The following is a 19,607-nucleotide window of genomic DNA, read 5'->3' as shown; positions in this document are numbered from 1 at the left end:
CGAGTTTCCATCAACTAATTCAAAGTGAATAACGACTGTGATGTGCTCGGATTGGATTTATTTAAAAGACTTTGGTCTCATTCAGCATTCGTACATAAATACCTACGAAAATAATCGTAAGTCTTTGGAACGCCAACTAAATTATTGTGTATGTTATCCACGTGATGACCCAGGAGCTATGACGACGGTGGATGGAGACCACGAGAAGTCCATGTTGGATGTATTTGTCGTGAACGGCACTTATTTTTAACAATGATTTTTCAGTCTTTTCCTCAATTTATTAAGATTTTTTTTTCCTGTGAGAAAATGCTTTTATTTTGAAAAATATTGTACGTTAAGCAAACAAACGCATGACAAATTCACTTTTTCGTGCGATATCATATGAACTGTTTTGTAAACAGCGATCCATTTATTTCCATATACTTATAATATTTTATAATATATCTCTGACTCAATGGAAACATCCTCTCTCTTTAAATTAAACCCAAATTAAATGGAACATTTGAATCAGTGAGCGCACACATGGGTTCGGTTTGGAAACTCCTTTTTATTGGTTCATCTTTAGCCAGGAGGGTAGCAGCAGCCACGCCACACCGAGAGGAACAAACAAACCAAATCAAAAGACAAACAACAACATCGGTGCTCCTTCGTCTCCTCTGACGTGTAAAATAAATACTCCGCTCATCGACACCGTCCTCGGGATTATTGTCAGCGCTATTGTTGCAACCATTTAAATAAATACCCATGAAGCAATGAAACGGAAAGTGTGAAATGCATATTGTTCCGTATATAATATATTCAATTTTTAGATAGATTTCTATATATATTTGTTCCATATACTCTCCTTAAATTCTTTTACAACATACAAGATGCCAGTTTGTACCAAAAAGCGATGCTAAGACACGAGAGGAGGAGCGGAGTCGGTTATAGAGCAGCCGGCGTACGTACAGCTTCGGACACGAGCTCCGCTTCTGAGGGAGGAAACGTGGGAACGTTTGGGGGAGTCTCGGGTTTAAATGTCTTTATGTGTATGAAACGCTTTCATCGTACACACAGATACACACAGATACACACAGCGAGGCACCGAAAAGAGACCGGAGACATCTCTCCTTTAATGCCACAGGCAGCTTCTCCCGTCATCTTCTATCTGAGCGGCTCCCTCATCGGCACCCCGACGAGACGTCAACAAGACTCATGTTGTGTCTCTTTGTAGTTGTTTTAAGTCTCTTTGTAGTCATTATGTGTCTCTTTGTAGTTGTTTTAAGTATCTTTGTAGTCATTATTTGTCTCTTTGTAGTCATTATATGTCTCTTTGTAGTTGTTTTAAGTCTCTTTGTAGTCATTATGTGTCTCTTTGTGGTTATTTTGTGCATCTTTGTAGTTGTTTTAAGTCTCTTTGTAGTTGTTTTAAGTCTCTTTGTAGTTGTTTTAAGTCTATTTGTAGTTGTATGTCTCTTTGTAGTTGTTTTAAGGCTCTTTGTAGTTATTTTGTGTCTCTTTGTAGTCATTATGTGTCTCTTTGTAGTTGTTTTAAGTATCTTTGTAGTCATTATGTGTCTCTTTGTGGTTATTTTGTGCATCTTTGTAGTTATTTTAAGTCTTTTTGTAGTTGTTTTAAGTCTCTTTGTAGTTGTTTTAAGTCTCTTTGTAGTTATTTTAAGGCTCTTTGTAGTTATTTTGTGTCTCTTTGTAGTTGTTTTAAGTCTCTTAGTAGTTGTTTTGTGTCTCTTAGTAGTTGTTTTGTGTCTCTTGTAGTTGTTTTAAGTTTCTTTGTGGTTGTTTTAAGTCTCTTTGTGGTTGTTTTAAGTCTCTTTGTAGTCATTATGTAACTCTTTGTGGTTGTTTTGTGCATCTTTGTGGTTGTTTTTGGTCTCTTTTTGTTTCTTCGTGTTCATTTTGAGCCTCCTCTGAGTGACACGATGAAACCTGAGCCTATGGCCATTCATGATTAGAAGTTGATTTGCCTCGTGCTCCACACCCCTCTGCTCTCTGTGTATCCGTGTTACAGACAAAACATTACACACCAAAGAAGGTTATGATTGGAAAACTGTCACCGTAAATATGTGAGTCCTCTGACCACGGAGGAGACATAATCGTGAAAACGAATCCAGGTGCAAATAAGTGTTCCTCAAGTCATCTCCCCAAGCACCATGTCTGACATCCAGCCAATGAGGAGACGGTGTGTGTGTGTGTGTGTGTGTGTGTGTGTGTGTGTGTGTGTGTGTGTGTGTGTGTGTGTGTGTGTGTGTGTGTGTGTGTGTGTGTGTGTGTGTGTGTGTGTGTGTGTGTGTGTGTGTGCGTGCGTGCGTGCGTGTGTGTGTCCCACAGTGATGCGTTTGCGTTTGAAATTCCTCTCAAGAGTTTCCTGTTCACATAATTGTTTTCATAACCACGACAATAGAAATGTGTTTGTTTTTTTGTGGTGGTTTTCTGCTTATTCTGAAGAAGCGGCGTTTCATTCACAGAGCATGCATGCAGGGTAGAATGTGCCAGCGTGTTACCCCGGAACACGGGACAGGCATGTCGGTCCTGCTTCGGGTAGCAAAACACGCTTACTTCATGAACATGTGGGGGGGAAATCGCTTTCAAATTCATCCGCATCAATGTGGACATAATGTCAACCGAAGTTTGGTTGCCAGTACTTTAAATAATAAGAATATTAAATTCATAAGGAACGCTAAAAGTGTAGAAAGTTGCAACATTTAAAAATAAAAAAACAGCCATCTCATAGATCGAATGTGTCCTCCAGAGTCACCAACCTCTCAACAAAGTACAGAAACATTTGGGGCAACATTCACACATGCTGACACCTTAAAACTGTCATGCTTATTGTTTAACTTTGTATTATATGAAGAGGAATGAACCCAAAATGTTTGAATTAAAAAAATACTTTTAGGTGCTTTATTGTTACGCAATGTGCAGAAAGAGCCGAGCTCAGCATTTGTCACTCGATGCTAAATCTTGTTTGTTTTTTTGTCAAAAAGGTTCAAAGCCCGACGAGAACACGCTGCTAACACGATGATTACGGCCGCTGTTGCCCCAAAAGTTCCTGAGTGGATCACAAGTGGACAGTAAATGAGTAAATGTTCACTCTAAACAGTCGTAACAACATCAATCTCATAGAAACCAAATGAAGCAGAATAAAAATAGTTATGGGCCCATATTTACATATAAAAATATAGCAAAGTAACATTTAACAAATCAGGTCCAGTGTGTGTGTGTGCATGTGACACACACACACGCTTATAAACATGCATACAAACACACACACACGCATACACCTGATGCTGTGTGTGTGTTGTTCTCCTAGAAGAGCCCTCCACTGTTGTTTGTGTTTATGTTTGACACTAAATTTGAACCTGAAGTGCAAACAATTTTTTTCTTCTTGCATGAATGGTCTCCATCCAACCTCTTTCCTCCCAACATCCCTCTTTCTCTCTCTCCCCCCCCGCCCTCTCTTTCTCCCCCATCAGCTGTCCATCTGCCAAACACCACTCCCTCCATCCCTCCCTCCCTCCCTCCCTCCCACGCTCCATTCTTCTCCGGCCCATTAAGAGCTATCATGAAGCTAATTGCCTGTTTGACCAGCTCTCCATGGACCCGGAGCGGGAGGCTTTTAGCCCTCTGAGCGGACGAGGAGAGGAGGGAGGGATGAAGGGCGTCTGTTGTCAGCTGGCTTTTGCCGGTTGGGATGTAATTGCATTTCTTTTTAAAAACTCCTTCTCATTTTTTAGAATTGTTGCACGTTACCAAGAACATCAATTTGTTAAAAACAAGGTCTTAGTGGCTGAGATGTAGAGATACTAAAATATGTATTTTTGTATGACGAATAGCCAACGCTTGTTAACCACCATTAACCGTTAGCTGACAGGAGGTGTGGTACCGTGGTTAAAGGGCCTCGAGGGATAATCCAGTGAAGTCAATGTGGAAGTGTCTTAAAGCTGCATTCACTTTGATGACCACCAGGGGGCGACTCCTCTGGTTATATATAAGTCTATGCTTCATGTGTTAAAGCTGCATTCTCTCTCCTGACCACCAGGGGGCGACTCCTCTGGTTGCATAGAAGTCAATGCTTCATGTGTTAAAGCTGCATTCTCTCTCCTGACCACCAGGGGGTGACTCCTCTGGTTGTATAGAGGTATATGCTTCATGTGTTAAAGCTGCATTCTCTCTCCTGACCACCAGGGGGCGACTCCTCTGGTTGTATAGAGGTATATGCTTCATGTGTTAAAGCTGCATTCTCTCTCCTGACCAACAGGGGGCGACTCCTCTGGTTCTGTAGAAGTCTATTGCTTATGTTAAAGCTGCATCCTCTCTACTGACCACCAGGGCGCGACTCCTCTGGTTGTATAGAAGTCTATATAAATTACGTATCTCAGTAAACATACGTTTCTAGTCTTTTACGTATTGCTCAGCTTTTGTTCTAAACGTTTTAATATTGTTTTTTAACTTATCGCAAACATTATTATAGTTGGGGGGCTGACTGCCTGAATGAGAGTAAAAAATCGTTTGCTTGGAGGATGGGAGAGAAGAGAGGGGGATGAGAGGGAGGGAGGTTGGCGACAGACGGACTTGGGGAGGAAACCCGACCAGACCCTCCGGAGCTCCACCGGAGCACTGCTGCTAAAAATAAGACGAAGGGAGGCTTCTTCTGCTGAGAAAACAACATACACACATCTTCTACATACACAGGTTGTTGTACAGTAGGAGGACACACTCACACACACACACACACACACACACACGCTGCCGAGTGACAATGGATGCACCCTCCCTCCGGTTAAATAACCCCCCGGGCAGCTCGTGGCTGCTGGGGTAGACATCGCCCGTCTACCTCACAGTGCTTCTCCTTTACAAATGAGCTTAATAGCTTTCAAATTCACTCAGTTGGTTCAGGGCATGGTCCCTTCTTCTTCTTTTTTGGTGTCAAACTGTTACAGATGTGTTCTCTTTGATCTCACTGTATGCCTCTGGGCTTTTGTTAAAAGACTCCCAGTCGGATACGCGCCGCGGCACGACGTTTAGTTTTTTCTTCGTTCATTAATTCCGAACCTTTTGCGGAGTCTTGGGAACTTCATCGCGCTCCTCGACCTCTCATGCATCTTCTGACTCTCTGGTCCTAGAGGACAGGAACTGTGTTGGCGTGGACCGTTTCACATCGCCACGGGCGTCTTTCCTCCCTGATTTGGTCCATCGCCCGTCTGTGCGTTCTCTCTGCAGAGGGTGGGGCGGAAGGAGGTTCGAGAATAAATAAATATATTTCACCACGTCCAGACTACGCCACAGAACGCTCAGAGAGGCGGTTTCTGTCTGGATGTCTTGGTTAAGGTTGAAGGGCAGTCCAACAAAGCACGACTTCTTCAGCGAGAATTTTTAGGCATGAAGTCTCCAACATGAACAGGCACAGTAAAGCTTTGGTCCCTCCTGAGCTGGAGATGAAGTAAATGCAAGGTACATTAGGTGAACAACACTTCACGGTTGGTTGGTTGGTTGGTTAGTTAGTTGGTTTGTTGTTTGGTTGGTTGATTGGTTGGTTGGTTGATTGGCTTGTCGTACGTTGGTGTGTGGGACACATTGTCATCACAATATCAGCTGTGGCACGGTTGATTGGCGACAGCGTTGCTTTGGCGACGGCTGAGGAGAAGTGGATTGGGGCCCCATCCAGGCCTGTCATAAGGGCTTCTCCAGGGCCTTGCTGCGGAGCGAAGGGTGACCAGAGTTAGGGTTGGAGGCGGAGATCTTGCGGCACACGGTGTTGGTGTTGCTGCACCTGCAGCCGGGGCGCGTGTTGCGGTCGTGGGCACACTGACACAGGGCAAGGCACAGCCTGGCGAGGGGGTAGCAGCAGAGGCAGGGCAGGCAGAGCGCCAACAGCCCCATGGTGCTCCAGCGAGCACAGGCGTGGGCCGCACCGCAGGTGCACGGCCGATCGGCACAGTTATCCTCGTCGTCCTGGGCGGAGCAGTGGTAGAACACGCCTTTGACGCAGCACAAGCAGGTGCCGTACTCCACGGCGCTTTCGGCGGAGCACAGACAGCGCTGTCCGCACGCCCAACAGGAAGGCAGCCGGCGGGGGGCGCAGCACTCTTGGCACTTACATCGACCGCATCGCTCGCAGATGAACAAATGAAGGCCCGGCTCGGCCTCGTCCTCCGCCAGGCCCTTGCCAAAGGAAGCGTCTGGCTTGAGTTCTCCTTTTGGCTGAGAACGGACCGCCGAAGCAAGGCCGGAATGAGACGGCGTCAAACCCGCCAGTAGCCGCTGGTCTGATGTGGCACTGTTCCGGGACATGGAAGAGCTTCTGGTACTGGAACGGCTCAGGTGGGACAGTTGAGCGTGCTGCTGTTGACTTTGGCTGCGGGGCAGGGCCGAGTGCAAAGAAGGCTGTGGGTAGTGGGGGTATACTCCGTGAGGGTAACGGTCGTCATGGGCATAGAAAAACCCGGACTGGGTTGCCGGTTCCAGCGACACGGGCCTGTCCACATAGTCATTGTTGGCCCGGATAGCACGTATCTGGTCCAGCGACAACACAGGGACCTGTTGGAGGTCCAGCCCGTCCAGCTCCATCCTGAAGGAACGAGCAGGGTCCATCCTGGTGAGCCAGGCTGGGTAGCACCAGGGCTGCAGGCCGGGGCTGGGGCAAGGTGCTCCCAACGCTCACGGCACATCAGACAAACCTGCAAACAGACAGACAAAGGAAGGACATGTTACTTTAAGCAAAAATACGTTCACATTTGATTCCATTTATTACAACTAATACAACTTGGGCTGTTGTTGTAAACTATGTCTATGTTCTATATTAGCACACCCTTGAATTAAAATATTTAATGCATAATATATTGCACAGCCAAAACCCTTGCTAACCCAAATATGAATTGCCTCAAGTAGAATCCAGACCTAGCACTCTGCTGTCGAATATATTACCGAGTTGCCACTAACAGTTTTAATGAACAGAATAATTGGATAATTTATGAATATTTTATTGTCGGAAATCTCTAAATATAGCAAACATATCAAACGTAGTGAACATAACCAATGCAGCAAACATAACAAACATAGCACAAATAGCGAATGTAGCAAACATAGCTCACTTGATAAATGTAGCGAACATAAAAAATATAGCAAACGTAGTGAACATAACAAATGTCGCGAAAATAAAAGAAATTGTGAACATAACATACGTAGCGAACACATTAAACGTTGCCAACTTCACAAATGTAGCCAACATAACAAACGTAGCGAACTTAACAAAGGTAGCCAACATACGTAGCTAACTTAACAAATGTAGCCAACATAACAAACGTAGCCAACTTAACAAAAGTAGCAAAAATAGCTGTGGCAGCTGTGGGGGTGGAGTCTTCAATTTGGCCCAGCAGCCGAGGCCAAATTGGAGACTCCACCCCCACAGCTGCCACAATAGCAAACGTAGCGATTTCGCCCCAGCTGTTTTACAGCGCCAGCTTCAAATGTCCTGTTGGCGGTCCTTGCAAACGCAAACTTTGAAGGCTTCCAAGTGAGCGTTTCCTCTCGGGGCGTCACCAGAACAGTTTGGTCCGAAAACGCAGAATGAATTTTGAGAGGGGACACCACATGACACAAAGCAAATAATGTAGCCTATTACTCCCCAAATATTTCAGCAGCACTTGATCAAGGACACATTTTGAAAGCACAGCCTCCAAACAACCGTCAGCCATGTCATCATGACCGCTGAGGTTCTACACGGCTCAGACCAACGCTATTATTAGCCTGCCAGAGTCAGAGAGATACGACCATCAGAGCCACACTGTAATTTAGCATCTGTTGAGCACAGCTGCTGCTGCCAATGAGGAAACCCACCTGCAGAGCCGGGCAGCGTCGCCGAGCAGAGCGGTTGGAGATGCCATAAAGGAACTGCAAAGGCACAGGTTTCATTCTCAAATACATGTTTGTAAATCAACAGACATGTTTCCTGTTGAAGGATTCACGAGCTTCACCAGGTCCCTCAAGTATGCGGATAGGCCCCATTCAGGAAAATCTCATTTTAAAAACGTGCCTTATTTTAGAAGACCAGAGATTAAATATAAAGTGCACTGAGTTTCGGTTTGTGGGTTCAACCAAGCAGCAGCTTTGGCTGAATGCATGAAAGACAGTACATGTTTCTTTAATGTGAGCAATAACTGCCTTTTAAAAAAAGGAAAATCAACCCTGGACTATATCCTGGTGAACATGTTTATATTTATTTGTATTGGAAAATGTATGGATTATCTGGAGCAACTGGGACAATGTTTCTGGATTTTGGGAATCACTAATAACTCAAAGCCTCTGCAACCAAAAGTATCTGCATGTGAAAGCTAATTCAATAAAGTAATTTGTCTTTATTGGCTGTGCTGAGTAGCTATGGTATGATTCAGCTAAATAACAAACTATATGAAAATGTTGAGGAAGATTATACAGTAGTAGTGCAATGTGTACTCATTGCAGTGCTGGGTAAATGCTTGAAAGTTAAATCTAAATGTGCTTATGAGTAATGTAGTAAATGCATGAGCAATGTAAATTCAATAAAAGGTCCGAGTCTAGAGTAGCTGATTTGATTCCCCGCTCAGACATCAGATGAGTCCTGAAGGAAAAGACCGAACTCTCGAAAAATAAACTCTTCATATCTGCCGAAAATGTGCGTTTCTGTGCATTTGCGTGTGTGATGAAGAGCGTAGAACACAAAGAAACTGCAGTCCTGCCAAGCGGCCGAGGGGGAAGAGATGGCTGGCTCGCTCCTCACATGGTGCCAGTCCTCCCGGAGAGTAATGAGGCCAAATGGAAATGCATTAAAAGCAGCTCAGATCATGAGATTAGATGGAAGGGGGGGGGGAGTTAAGAGGAAGCAGCAAAAGAAATAACTATCTTAGGCCACGTCCACATGAAGACAGACGCATTCATGATACACTGTGAGTGCATCGAAGAAGACTTTCGGTGGTTTTCTTGGGGTTCACATCGACACTGAGCTGCCAGAACAACTGAAGAGCAGCACTGAAATATCTTCTTCTTTGTTTTTTAATCCCCACTAACATCTGGGTTGTGTCTTCAGAGGGAAAGGTTACAATCGGCATTCATTTCCAGGAGAAAGAAAAAACTCTGCAGAAGTCAAGTCTGTTTATCGGCTCCAGCTCCGATCAGCAGTGATGGAAACATCGGATGATAATTTGAATGTTTTTGGTGTAGTGCGATGTGAGGTCTATTTTCTATCTATTGACGTCCTTGATAGAAACAATCTCGATAGAAGCAAAAGAAAATGCATCAAAGCCATCTTTGTTCGTCATCCCACTGTTCCATGAGTCATCGAATCTGGTTTCGGAGTTTGAAAGAGAAACCGAATCGCATCCCTGAATGGGGGAAGGCGATCGACTATTTTAGGGCACTTTCCTGCAATTGGTCTATATTGTTCATTTCAGGGTTGCATCTCATGTTTATTTCCATGATGTACTCTTACATACATGTAAAATCAATTGATTATTGATTAAAACATAGTGGAACAATGTAGAATGTACCAGAGGATGAGGTCAAACTGCTTATTGTGTCCAACTAACAGTCCGTAAACCTAAATATATCCACCATTTACAAATTGTTTATTGGCTTTTGATTGATCTCTTTCATTCAGATTGATGACGGAAATAAATGGTCCACTGTTACATCACATTAAACACAATCTACACATGTAAATTAAGATCCATTTTTATTGTATCATACTGTTACCAAACAGTAATAATCACATATTCATGCCCTGCTACTTCCAGCCAAAGAGTTAAAGTACAGAGTGAGAGCAATGAGAGCTAACGGAAGGGATGGAGGACGTGGATGAAACCCAAGAATGGCAATCCAAAACTGTGGGGGGGGGGTAAAACAAGCCGGACTGTTAAAAACTAAAATATAACTACAACAAAACCACTTCCTGTCCTCCAGGCTTTCAAGGAGAGTCTATTATACATGAAGTGCTCTCGTCTCTCTCTCTCTGTATCGCTCACTCTTCCTCCAGAGCTCCAGCCATGAAGGAGCAGATAAGGAGGCCCGGGTCGGTGAGACGAGGATGCATTTTAAAAAGTAGTCCTCGGAGGAAGGAGAGGGTCCCGGCGACTAATCTCATCAGGCAGAGCGGCGGCCGCGGATAACTCGTACTCTGCCCGTTACGATAATTACGTTACCCGCATATCGTACGATATATGAATACATGAACTTCATTGTTCTGACGTTATCGGGTTATCGTACTCAGATGGACGTGGGCTCGAGGAATTTATTAATGTTCACTCTCTTAAGGGTTAATGAAGTTATTTGCTCTTTTACGGTACTTGCAATATTATATAAGCATTATACCAGTGGCATGAAATGGTCTAGAAATGAAGATTTCTTGCAGTCTGGGACGATATCACGCAAAATAAGCTGGTGTTGAAACAGAGAGTCAATTTATCTTTAAATCATCAGAAAATGATTACGGATTCCCACTCCTTTGTTTCCCTTACGTTTTCTTGACCGAACGATGGAAAGTTCATTTTGAAAACACTCGTCGGCAGACGGTGAAAACGGCCTGAACGTCTCCGAGAAGCAGAAGCAGGTTTTTCATCACGGCGAGTCACGGGCGTGGGATGAGAGCTGAACCATCAGAGCTATAAGTAGACGGAGATAAACCGAGTAGCATCTTTCTCAATGGCCCTTGATTCGGCACATGACCCCCGAGTCGGCGCCGCGGTGACCGGTGACGCCCGGTCTGTTATCACGCCTCTGAAAACACCAGCTGGGGTGAGAGCTGCTAGAGTGGGCGGAGTCTCAGAGAGACGACAGAACGCCCCAAAAGATGATAACGGGTGACCACGGAACAAAGATAACTGTCGTTGTGATGTCGCTATTTTTATAATTTAGCATGAATAAGCGACGCTCTAATTGCAAATAATTAAGCCTGTTGCAATGCATACGGCCGGTTCTAGTCCCAAAAACAGCTGTTTAGTAGCAAGACAAACAGCTGTTTCTCGCCCTTGACCATGAGCTGTGTCTGGTCTAACACAGATGTTTTTAGACACACACATAGCTAACACATTGTTTCTAGTCCCACAAACAGCTGTTTCTAGTCCCACATACAGCTGTTTCTAGTCCCATAAACAGCTGTTTCTAGACACATAAACAGCTGTTTCTAGTCCCACATACAGCTGTTTCTAGTCCCATAAACAGCTGTTTCTAGACACATAAACAGCTGTTTCTAGTCCCACATACAGCTGTTTCTAGTCCCACATACAGCTGTTTCTAGTTTCATGAACAGCTGTTTCTAGTCCCATAAACAGCTGTTTCTAGTTTCATAAACAGTTGTTTCTAGTCCCATAAACAGCTGTTTCTAGTCCCACATACAGCTGTTTCTAGTCCCATAAACAGCTGTTTCTAGACACATAAACAGCTGTTTCTAGTCCCACATACAGCTGTTTCTAGTCCCATAAACAGCTGTTTCTAGTTTCATGAACAGCTGTTTCTAGACACATAAACAGCTGTTTCTAGTTTCATAAACAGCTGTTTCTAGTCCCATAAACAGCTGTTTCTAGCCCCAGGACCAGTTGTTCTCTTTTCAAACAGACCCTTCTGTCAATTTCATTCTGGTTTGGGTATTGAACTAAAACTGTGTTCTTCAATAATAATAAAGGTCTGTATCAGTTACTACGCTCATGACAATCTCCTCGTCCATAACGTGTGTTTTTTACTCGTTATCTTGACTCCTCAAACGCTGCGTTGTGTAAATTGTGAAAAGAAGTCGAGCGCCGATGTGAGAAATTCACCGAGAGAGAGAGCGAGTGTTTCGAGAGGCCGACGGTGGAAACCTGAGGATGGAGCCGTGTGCTGGGGGAGTATCAGTAATGACTGAGCCCCTTCCATGGGACACACACACACACACACGCTGCTGCTGCCCAATCAACATTTACACGGCCCGGGTTGAACTGTCTGAGTTTGTGTTGTTGACTGAAAAACATCCAACAACACGTCAGGAATTTAGAAAATCACTGAATTCAGTTTCATGAAAATAAAAGTAGTCTGTCAGGACGTTACACACCTGAAACGTTACACACCTTATGTTACACACCTGACATCACACACCTGATGTTACACACCTTTTGGTCGTTGACTGCGGGGGCGTCGCTGCGTCTCCCAGCGATGACGTCATGGTTTCAGGCTATTTTAAAATCGAGTGCTGTGACCCCTTCACTCCTCTTCTCTCCTCTCCTCTCCTCTCCTGTTGTCGTCTCCTCTCTCCTCCCTTCCTCTCACCCTCTCACATCACCTCCTCCCTTCCCTCTCCCCTTCTATTCTGCCCTTTTCTCCCTCTCTGCTTTTTTGTGTCCAAAGTATTGAAACATATTCTTACAGGAGATCTAGGAAAATTGGAGCTTCATGATTATTTTATTTTTTTACATTAATAAAACCTGACACCTGCAGCTCAGCAGCGACCCTGGAAATAAATCAATAACCGGAAAATTAAACATATCCTCGTAAAAAAGGGTCCGTATGAATTATCACTCCTTTAATGCGTTTTCCTACAAAAGTCCAGCAACATGTTTCAATTTCAGCTGAACAAATAAAGTCCTTTTTTAAATGAACTTCTGCGAAAAGGAAACCTATCGGTTAAGTTCAGGCAACACAACGACTGTGTCAGCTTGCAAAGAAGATCGATTTACTGCATGTTCACTTTCTAGTTAAAGCTACCAACGCTTTGAAAAAACAACGAGTTAACAGCAACAGAGAAGATGAACATTTATTTAATCCGTCTGCATTCTCTCTCCTGGCCACCAGGGGGCGAAAAGAAGAGAAATACTGAGGTCAGAGGTAACTTCACTCCCACTCAGAAATATGAGACACCAAAAGCTCTATGTTTATTTTAATGAAGCTGTCTGAGGCCATCATATATAATCATATAGATCATATATATATACAAAATAAACCCTGTTAACAATAACAGGTTTTAAGTGACCTCCAGTCTGACGGTATAAATGTTTAATTAAGTTGTTTTTATCCTCTGTCTTCATAACTTAGAATGTGTAATAGGTGGAAGTAAGGTTACTGATTCTTTAGCGTGGTTATTAATAATCAATAATAATAATAAATCAATTAATAATTCATCGGTATGTTGGCAGTGTTTGGTTTCTTTCAGCGGTTCTTCTGGTGGAGGTGGAAGAGTGGATGGAGGTGGAGGAGTGGATGCAGGTGGATGAGTGGATGAAGGTGGAGGAGTGGATGGAGGTGGAGGAGTGGATGGAGGTGGAGGAGTGGATGAAGGTGGATGAGTGGATGAAGGTGGAGGAGTGGATGAAGGTGGAGGAGTGGATGGAGGTGGAGGAGTGGATGAAGGTGGAGGAGTGGATGAAGGTGGAGGAGTGGATGGAGGTGGAGGAGTGGATGCAGGTGGATGAGTGGATGAAGGTGGAGGAGTGGATGGAGGTGGAGGAGTAGATGGAGGTGAAGGAGTGGATGAAGGTGGATGAGTGGATGGAGGTGGAGGAGTGGATGGAGGTGGAGGAGTGGATGGAGGTGGAGGAGTGGATGAAGGTGGAGGAGTGGATGGAGGTGGAGGAGTGGATGAAGGTGGAGGAGTGGATGGAGGTGGAGGAGTGGATGCAGGTGGATGAGTGGATGAAGGTGGAGGAGTGGATGGAGGTGGAGGAGTGGATGCAGGTGGATGAGTGGATGAAGGTGGAGGAGTGGATGAAGGTGGAGGAGTGGATGGAGGTGGAGGAGTGGATGAAGGTGGAGGAGTGGATGAAGGTGGAGGAGTGGATGGAGGTGGAGGAGTGGATGCAGGTGGATGAGTGGATGAAGGTGGAGGAGTGGATGAAGGTGGAGGAGTGGATGGAGGTGGAGGAGTGGATGAAGGTGGAGGAGTGGATGGAGGTGGAGGAGTGGATGAAGGTGGAGGAGTGGATGGAGGTGGAGGAGTGGATGAAGGTGGAGGAGTGGATGGAGGTGGAGGAGTGGATGCAGGTGGATGAGTGGATGAAGGTGGAGGAGTGGATGGAGGTGGAGGAGTGGATGCAGGTGGATGAGTGGATGAAGGTGGAGGAGTGGATGGAGGTGGAGGAGTGGATGAAGGTGGAGGAGTGGATGGAGGTGGAGGAGTGGATGAAGGTGGAGGAGTGGATGAAGGTGGAGGAGTGGATGGAGGTGGAGGAGTGGATGAAGGTGGAGGAGTGGATGAAGGTGGAGGAGTGGATGGAGGTGGATGAGTGGATGGAGGTGGAGGAGTGGATGGAGGTGGAGGAGTGGATGCAGGTGGATGAGTGGATGAAGGTGGAGGAGTGGATGAAGGTGGAGGAGTGGATGGAGGTGGAGGGCGGTGGTGTGGCGTCTTTGTAGTTCTGGGCTCGCAGGACTGAGGCCGCGGCCGGCACTAGGACCCAGGGGCCGTCCCCCCGGTGCCCTCCGGGAGCGCAGCAGGATTGAATGACAATAAACTGGATGAGATACCGGATGTGCCGAATCTGACCCCAACGGAAAGACTGAAATAGACACTGCAGACCAGCAAGTCCAGGCAGCGGGGGGGGGGGGGGGGGCAGTGAATGAGTGAGGGACGACGACACTAATAATGATAACGATGTAAGTGGCGGAGCCAGAAGGAGAGAGAGGGGAGATAAGAGTGAGTCTAAACATGAGGAGGAGGGCGTGAGAGAAAGATCAGATTATTTGACACCATGCCAATCAAAAACCATAACCACGAGAACCATCGACTCGCGATGATGTAATCCTGGTTTTGCAACAATACTTGGTGGGTATTATATGTATATGTATATATATATGTCTATATATATGTATATACTGTATATATACATATATATATATATATATGATATTTGTGGTATATCGCTATTGGTAAGGTTCCTTCTGGTGTTTTCTCGTTTAAGAAACTAAACGAAGGAAACTTGTAACTAAAGTCCAAAACAGGCAGTTTTCTCATTCTATTCATTTCTCCATTTAATTTATTGAGTAATCGGATGAAAAATACTTTTGTTTTATTGAAAGTATTTATACAAAAAAGAGATTGAGACTGAAAAAGCAACATTTGTAGAGTTTAAATGGCAGATAATAAAAGTATCCTCGTTTAGTGCATTTGTTATTACATTCTAGTTTTCAACCCTCTGGTTGTATAGAAGTCTATGTTCCATGTGTTAAAGCTGCATTCTCTCTCCTGACCACCAGGGGGCGACTCCTCTGGTCGTATAGAAGTATATGCTTCATGTGTTAAAGCTGCATTCTCTCTACTGACCACCAGGGGGCTCCTCTGGTTGTATAGAAGTCTATGCTTAATGTGTTAAAGCTGCATTCTCTCTCCTGGCCACCAGGGGGCTCCTCTGGTTGTATAGAAGTCTATATAGTGACTCTACTTCTCTCTTGATGTATTCCCTCAGTAAACATGTAAACATGAGTTTATGTCTCAGTCTCTAGTTTCAAGTCATCATTTAGTATTTTATGGTCATTTAGAGTCACACAGACCAAAAAGCAGGGGACGCTTTAGGGGCGGGGCTTAAGGTGATTGACAGGTCTCTCTACCAGATACGTACATGGCGTTTCTACGTCGCTCCTTTTTTCATACAAACAAACTAAAACATACCAAAAAAGTACTTTCATGGAACTTAGCTTTGACATATTATTAACAGACATGTCGCCGTTATTTATGATTTGGTTGTTTCTTACTCGATAAAGTAAAACATTTTAACAAACCAAAGTTGCCAATGAAATATGTTGTTTACCGACCACTGGCAGAGATCTGCAGCTTCTCATGGGGAATTACATTTCTACTCAACAGGTGAAGTCGGCTTGTTATTTCTCTTTCCGTCAATAAAGTTGAGCTTATTCTTGTGCCACCTAGCGGCCTTTGGAGGAACTACACCTTGACGTTGATTCTTTAATTCCTAATCTTCATTTCTACTACTTTGGATTTGTCTAAATGTTTTTTTAATCATAAATAGAAGTAACAACAATCAAAGTGTATTCCTCTAAATGTTCCTCGTTGTTTCTTTGCAGACGACTCGTCGTTCTCTTTCTCTAAAGTTGAATCTCCAGGCCGGTTAGTTTTTTACAAAGTGTTTTTTTTTTTTTTTACGGTCAAGCTCTGTTTCTACAAGTGTGTGGTTCTCCGGTGCATTAGTCAATGCATTAGCTCCTCCCCCCCCCTCCACCATCCATCTCACCATCCATCAATTTCATCATTCGTTCATCTATCCGCCATATTCCTCCTCTCCACACATACGGTCCCCTCCCTTCATTCTATCCATCCATTCCCAGTCAATCCCTCCCTCCGCCCAACAATACCACTCCTCCCATTCACTGCCCCCCCCCCCCCACACACACACACACACCCCTACCCACCCCCCTCCTGTCCCACCCGAGCGGAGATGAGTATTGACATTCTGCATCCGACCTTGAGGACAATCAATCCCAACCCCGCATGTCCCCCTCACACACACACACACACACACACACAGCGAGGGACAGCTATACAGCGGCACTGTTAACAATCGGTTAATACGACCATTTTCACTACGGGCGGACGGTTCGGATCTCTTTACGCAAAGTCAGCTAACTTTCAGTAAAAAAAGTCAGTAAAAACACAAATTAAAATAAATAAAATAAATAGAAGCGTAAATAAAAACTGTCCACTAGGGGCGAATGCGACGCACGCCATTATAAACCGATCCACCCGGGACGGTTTCCCCACCCAACAGTAAAGAGCGAGACGTCCATTTCAAACACACAAACAAAGAGTTCGGACTCGCACGATAACTTTATTCTAACCTCAAAACCAAGAGAGCAAAACAAATGTTTACCACAAACACCACAAACACCACAAACACCACAAACACCACCCTGTCCGCCTGCATCTGGTTCCCGTTGGACGATAAGCTTTTAGCTCCACGAGCAACTTCTTGACTTTATGAATCTCTGTTTTTAAAGCTTGTGGCAACCTTTTTTTTTTAAATAACTCCTTATTTTACTAAACTTTGTCTCCCTCTCATCCAAAGGTCACGCAGAGCATCAATAGTTCATCGGCGGAATCAGATATTGAAGGGATGGATTCATGATTACCTCTGATTGGTGGGAGATCCATTCTGCGGCGGCGTGCTGGGGGCGTCCCGGGCGTCCGTGTGTGTGTGTGTGTGTGTGACAAATAAACGTATGTATTTATCTTAACCGTGATGTACTCTTATGGCTTTGATATCCAGCAACAGTATTTTACAAGATTACTGGAGCGTTGTTGTCTTCAGGGTGTGTGTTTGTAAGGCTGGGAAGGGATGCTCTCTCCTTCCTCCTCCTCCTCCTCCTCCTCCTCTTTCCTCCTACTCCTCTTCTTCCCGGAGCTCCAACCGGAGCGCCGTGATCTCCTCCCGCTCCTCCCGAGGAAACCGACCAGTCCTTTTTACGCGCTCCTCTCTCTCGCTCCGAGGTTGCGAGGACATTCGGGATGCCGGGTGTGTTTAGAGTCCGGGAGCAGGACAGGAAGTGGATTGTATCTCCGTGCAGAGTAGAGAAGGAAATTAAATACTTGCAGCATGCAGAGACCAATATTTCGAGGGTGTAAAAAAAAGAAGAAGCTGCAAGCTGGAGTGAGAAGCTCCAGAGATTAAACGCTGAACTTTCAGATCAAAATCTTATCTTTTTTCCCCTCGTCTCTGTTCCCGTCGTAATGCTGTAGTTTCCTCTCCTCTCCCCGAGAGATGAATGACTGGGAGCTCTCTCTCTCTCTGTCTGTCTCTCTCTCTCTCTCTCTCACACACACCCACACACACACACACTCCGGTCTCCCCCTCCCCCATCACTGAAATCAGTTCACTTCTGCTTCATGAACATGACAGGGCAGAAGCGGACAATGAAACAAATGATTTTCATCTTCTTTCCAGCTCTGATTTACGTAAAGAACACAGTGGGATTCGATGAGCACCGCCCCCGTGGTAAAGTTAAATATCACTATTTTAATAATATGATATCTTACGAAATCGTACACTATTTCTGCTCTTTACATGAAAAAGGTCCTCTCAAAATTATACTTTCTTCGGATGACTGCTTAGTTAGGTTAAGGAAATATAAGTAAATATGCGGGAAAAAATAATTAAAAAAAATTCCCGCCTTTCTTATACAAAATGGCTATTTCTGCTCTTTCCATGATTTCGTTCATTTCAAAATTAGACTTCCTTTGATGCCTGACTGCTTACTAAGGTTGAGGAAAAGATCGCGGCGAGGTGTTACTTAAAGTATGCGAGTAAGTATGTGGGGGGAAAAAGAATTCAAATTTTTCCCGCCTTTTCATCGAAATTGTCGTCTTCAATTTCTGCTCTTTACATAAATACGGTCATTTCAAAAGTATACTCCCTTCGACGGATGACTACTTAGGTTGAGGAAAAGATCGCGGTGAGGTGTTACTTATGGTATGCAAGTAAAAAAATAATTCAAATTTTTCCCGCCTTTTCATACAAAATGGCGCGGGCAATTTCTGCTCTTTACATGACTACATTCCTCTTAAAATTTTACTTTCTTAGACGGATGACTGTTCAGGTTGAGGAAAAGATCGCGACTTAGATTTATTTTTTTACATTTTTCCCGCCTTTTCATACAAAATGTCGGGAACAATATCTTCTATTTACATGAATACGGTCCTTTCAAAATGATACTTCCTTCGACGGATGACTGCTTATTTAGGTTGAGGAAAAGATCGCGGCGAGGTGTTACTTAAAGTTTGTGAAAACATTTTTATTTTATTTTCCCGCCTTTTCATACAAAATGTCGCGGGTTCATTTCTTCTCTTTACATGAATACGATCCTTTCAAAATTATACTCCCTTCGACAGATGACTACTTAGGTTGAGGAAAATAGGTGTTACTTAAAGTACCCGAGTTACGTGACGAATATATCTTCTAAAACATCTCGCTTCCCGAGCGTTCTCACGGGAGGAAAGACTGCATTTGAGGAGATGACGTACGAACTGTTGCGTGAGGATACGTTGAAAGGTAACAAGTGCTAATCACGTAGGAGATAGTGGACGAGGAAGGAGATGTATTAGTTAGATTTAAAAGCGTGTTCAACATATTTTTCGGTAATGTTGAACTAAACTAAACGGTCCCGAGATAAAAGTGTGTTATTTGGACGATGTGTGACATCACTGATAATGTGCTGCATGACTGTAATACGAACCGGCTCCTTTGTCTGTGTGTGCGTGAGTGGATGCTCACGCATGTGCGTGTGCGTGTGCATGTGCTTTTGTCTCTTTTGGTCTGTGCCCTTACTCAGCAACTTGCAACCATCCGGACTGAAGCAAGACACACCAGTGTCGGCACACACACACACACACACACACACATTAAAGTAACCGGACACTGGTCCATAATGTGGGGGTGTTTCTATTTCCTGTTGAGGAAAATATCTGAGATGAAACAAACTGCTAATAGAGACACACTGAAGATAAAGGAAACGGGGAAAGACATCAGTGTTTAGTACTTTGTTTTTCTTTTGTTGCAAAGTCGAGTATTAATAAAGGTATTTGAAGTTTTAAACCAATCTGACCGTGAAAAAAAAGACAAAAAACATTCTGAAAAGGTTCGAGCTGTCCACCGTCCATTCTTGCT

At 44.3% G+C, this 19,607-nt stretch overlaps 1 protein-coding gene across 2 annotated transcripts; it reads right to left on the bottom strand.

The window, feature by feature from the left end:
- Window positions 1-3,563: 3,563 nt before the first annotated feature.
- On the bottom strand, window positions 3,564-17,659 carry LOC130211217 (protein sprouty homolog 3). Of its 2 annotated transcripts, none has more exons than XM_056441948.1 (2): window positions 17,077-17,659; window positions 3,564-6,677 (listed from the first exon to the last, which is right to left on the bottom strand). In XM_056441948.1, the coding sequence occupies exon 2, from the start codon at window positions 6,589-6,591 to the stop codon at window positions 5,671-5,673; it is 921 nt and encodes a 306-aa protein (XP_056297923.1). In that variant the 5' UTR covers window positions 6,592-6,677; window positions 17,077-17,659; the 3' UTR covers window positions 3,564-5,670. The 2 variants fall into 2 exon arrangements, with proteins under 2 accessions (XP_056297923.1, XP_056297931.1); XM_056441956.1 differs by lacking the exon at window positions 17,077-17,659 and adding an exon at window positions 7,837-7,881.
- Between the last annotated feature and the right edge of the window lie 1,948 nt (window positions 17,660-19,607).

The sequence above is a fragment of the Pseudoliparis swirei genome, chromosome 3 (genome assembly GCF_029220125.1).
Source record: "Pseudoliparis swirei isolate HS2019 ecotype Mariana Trench chromosome 3, NWPU_hadal_v1, whole genome shotgun sequence".
Taxonomy (NCBI): Eukaryota; Metazoa; Chordata; class Actinopteri; order Perciformes; family Liparidae; genus Pseudoliparis; species Pseudoliparis swirei.
This window is presented reverse-complemented; position numbering and strand designations above follow the sequence as displayed.

Excerpts from the sequence above, each read along its gene's own strand:
- LOC130211217 (XM_056441948.1), bottom strand. The coding sequence starts at position 6,591 with ATGGACCCTGCTCGTTCCTTCAGGATGGAGCTGGACGGGCTGGACCTC.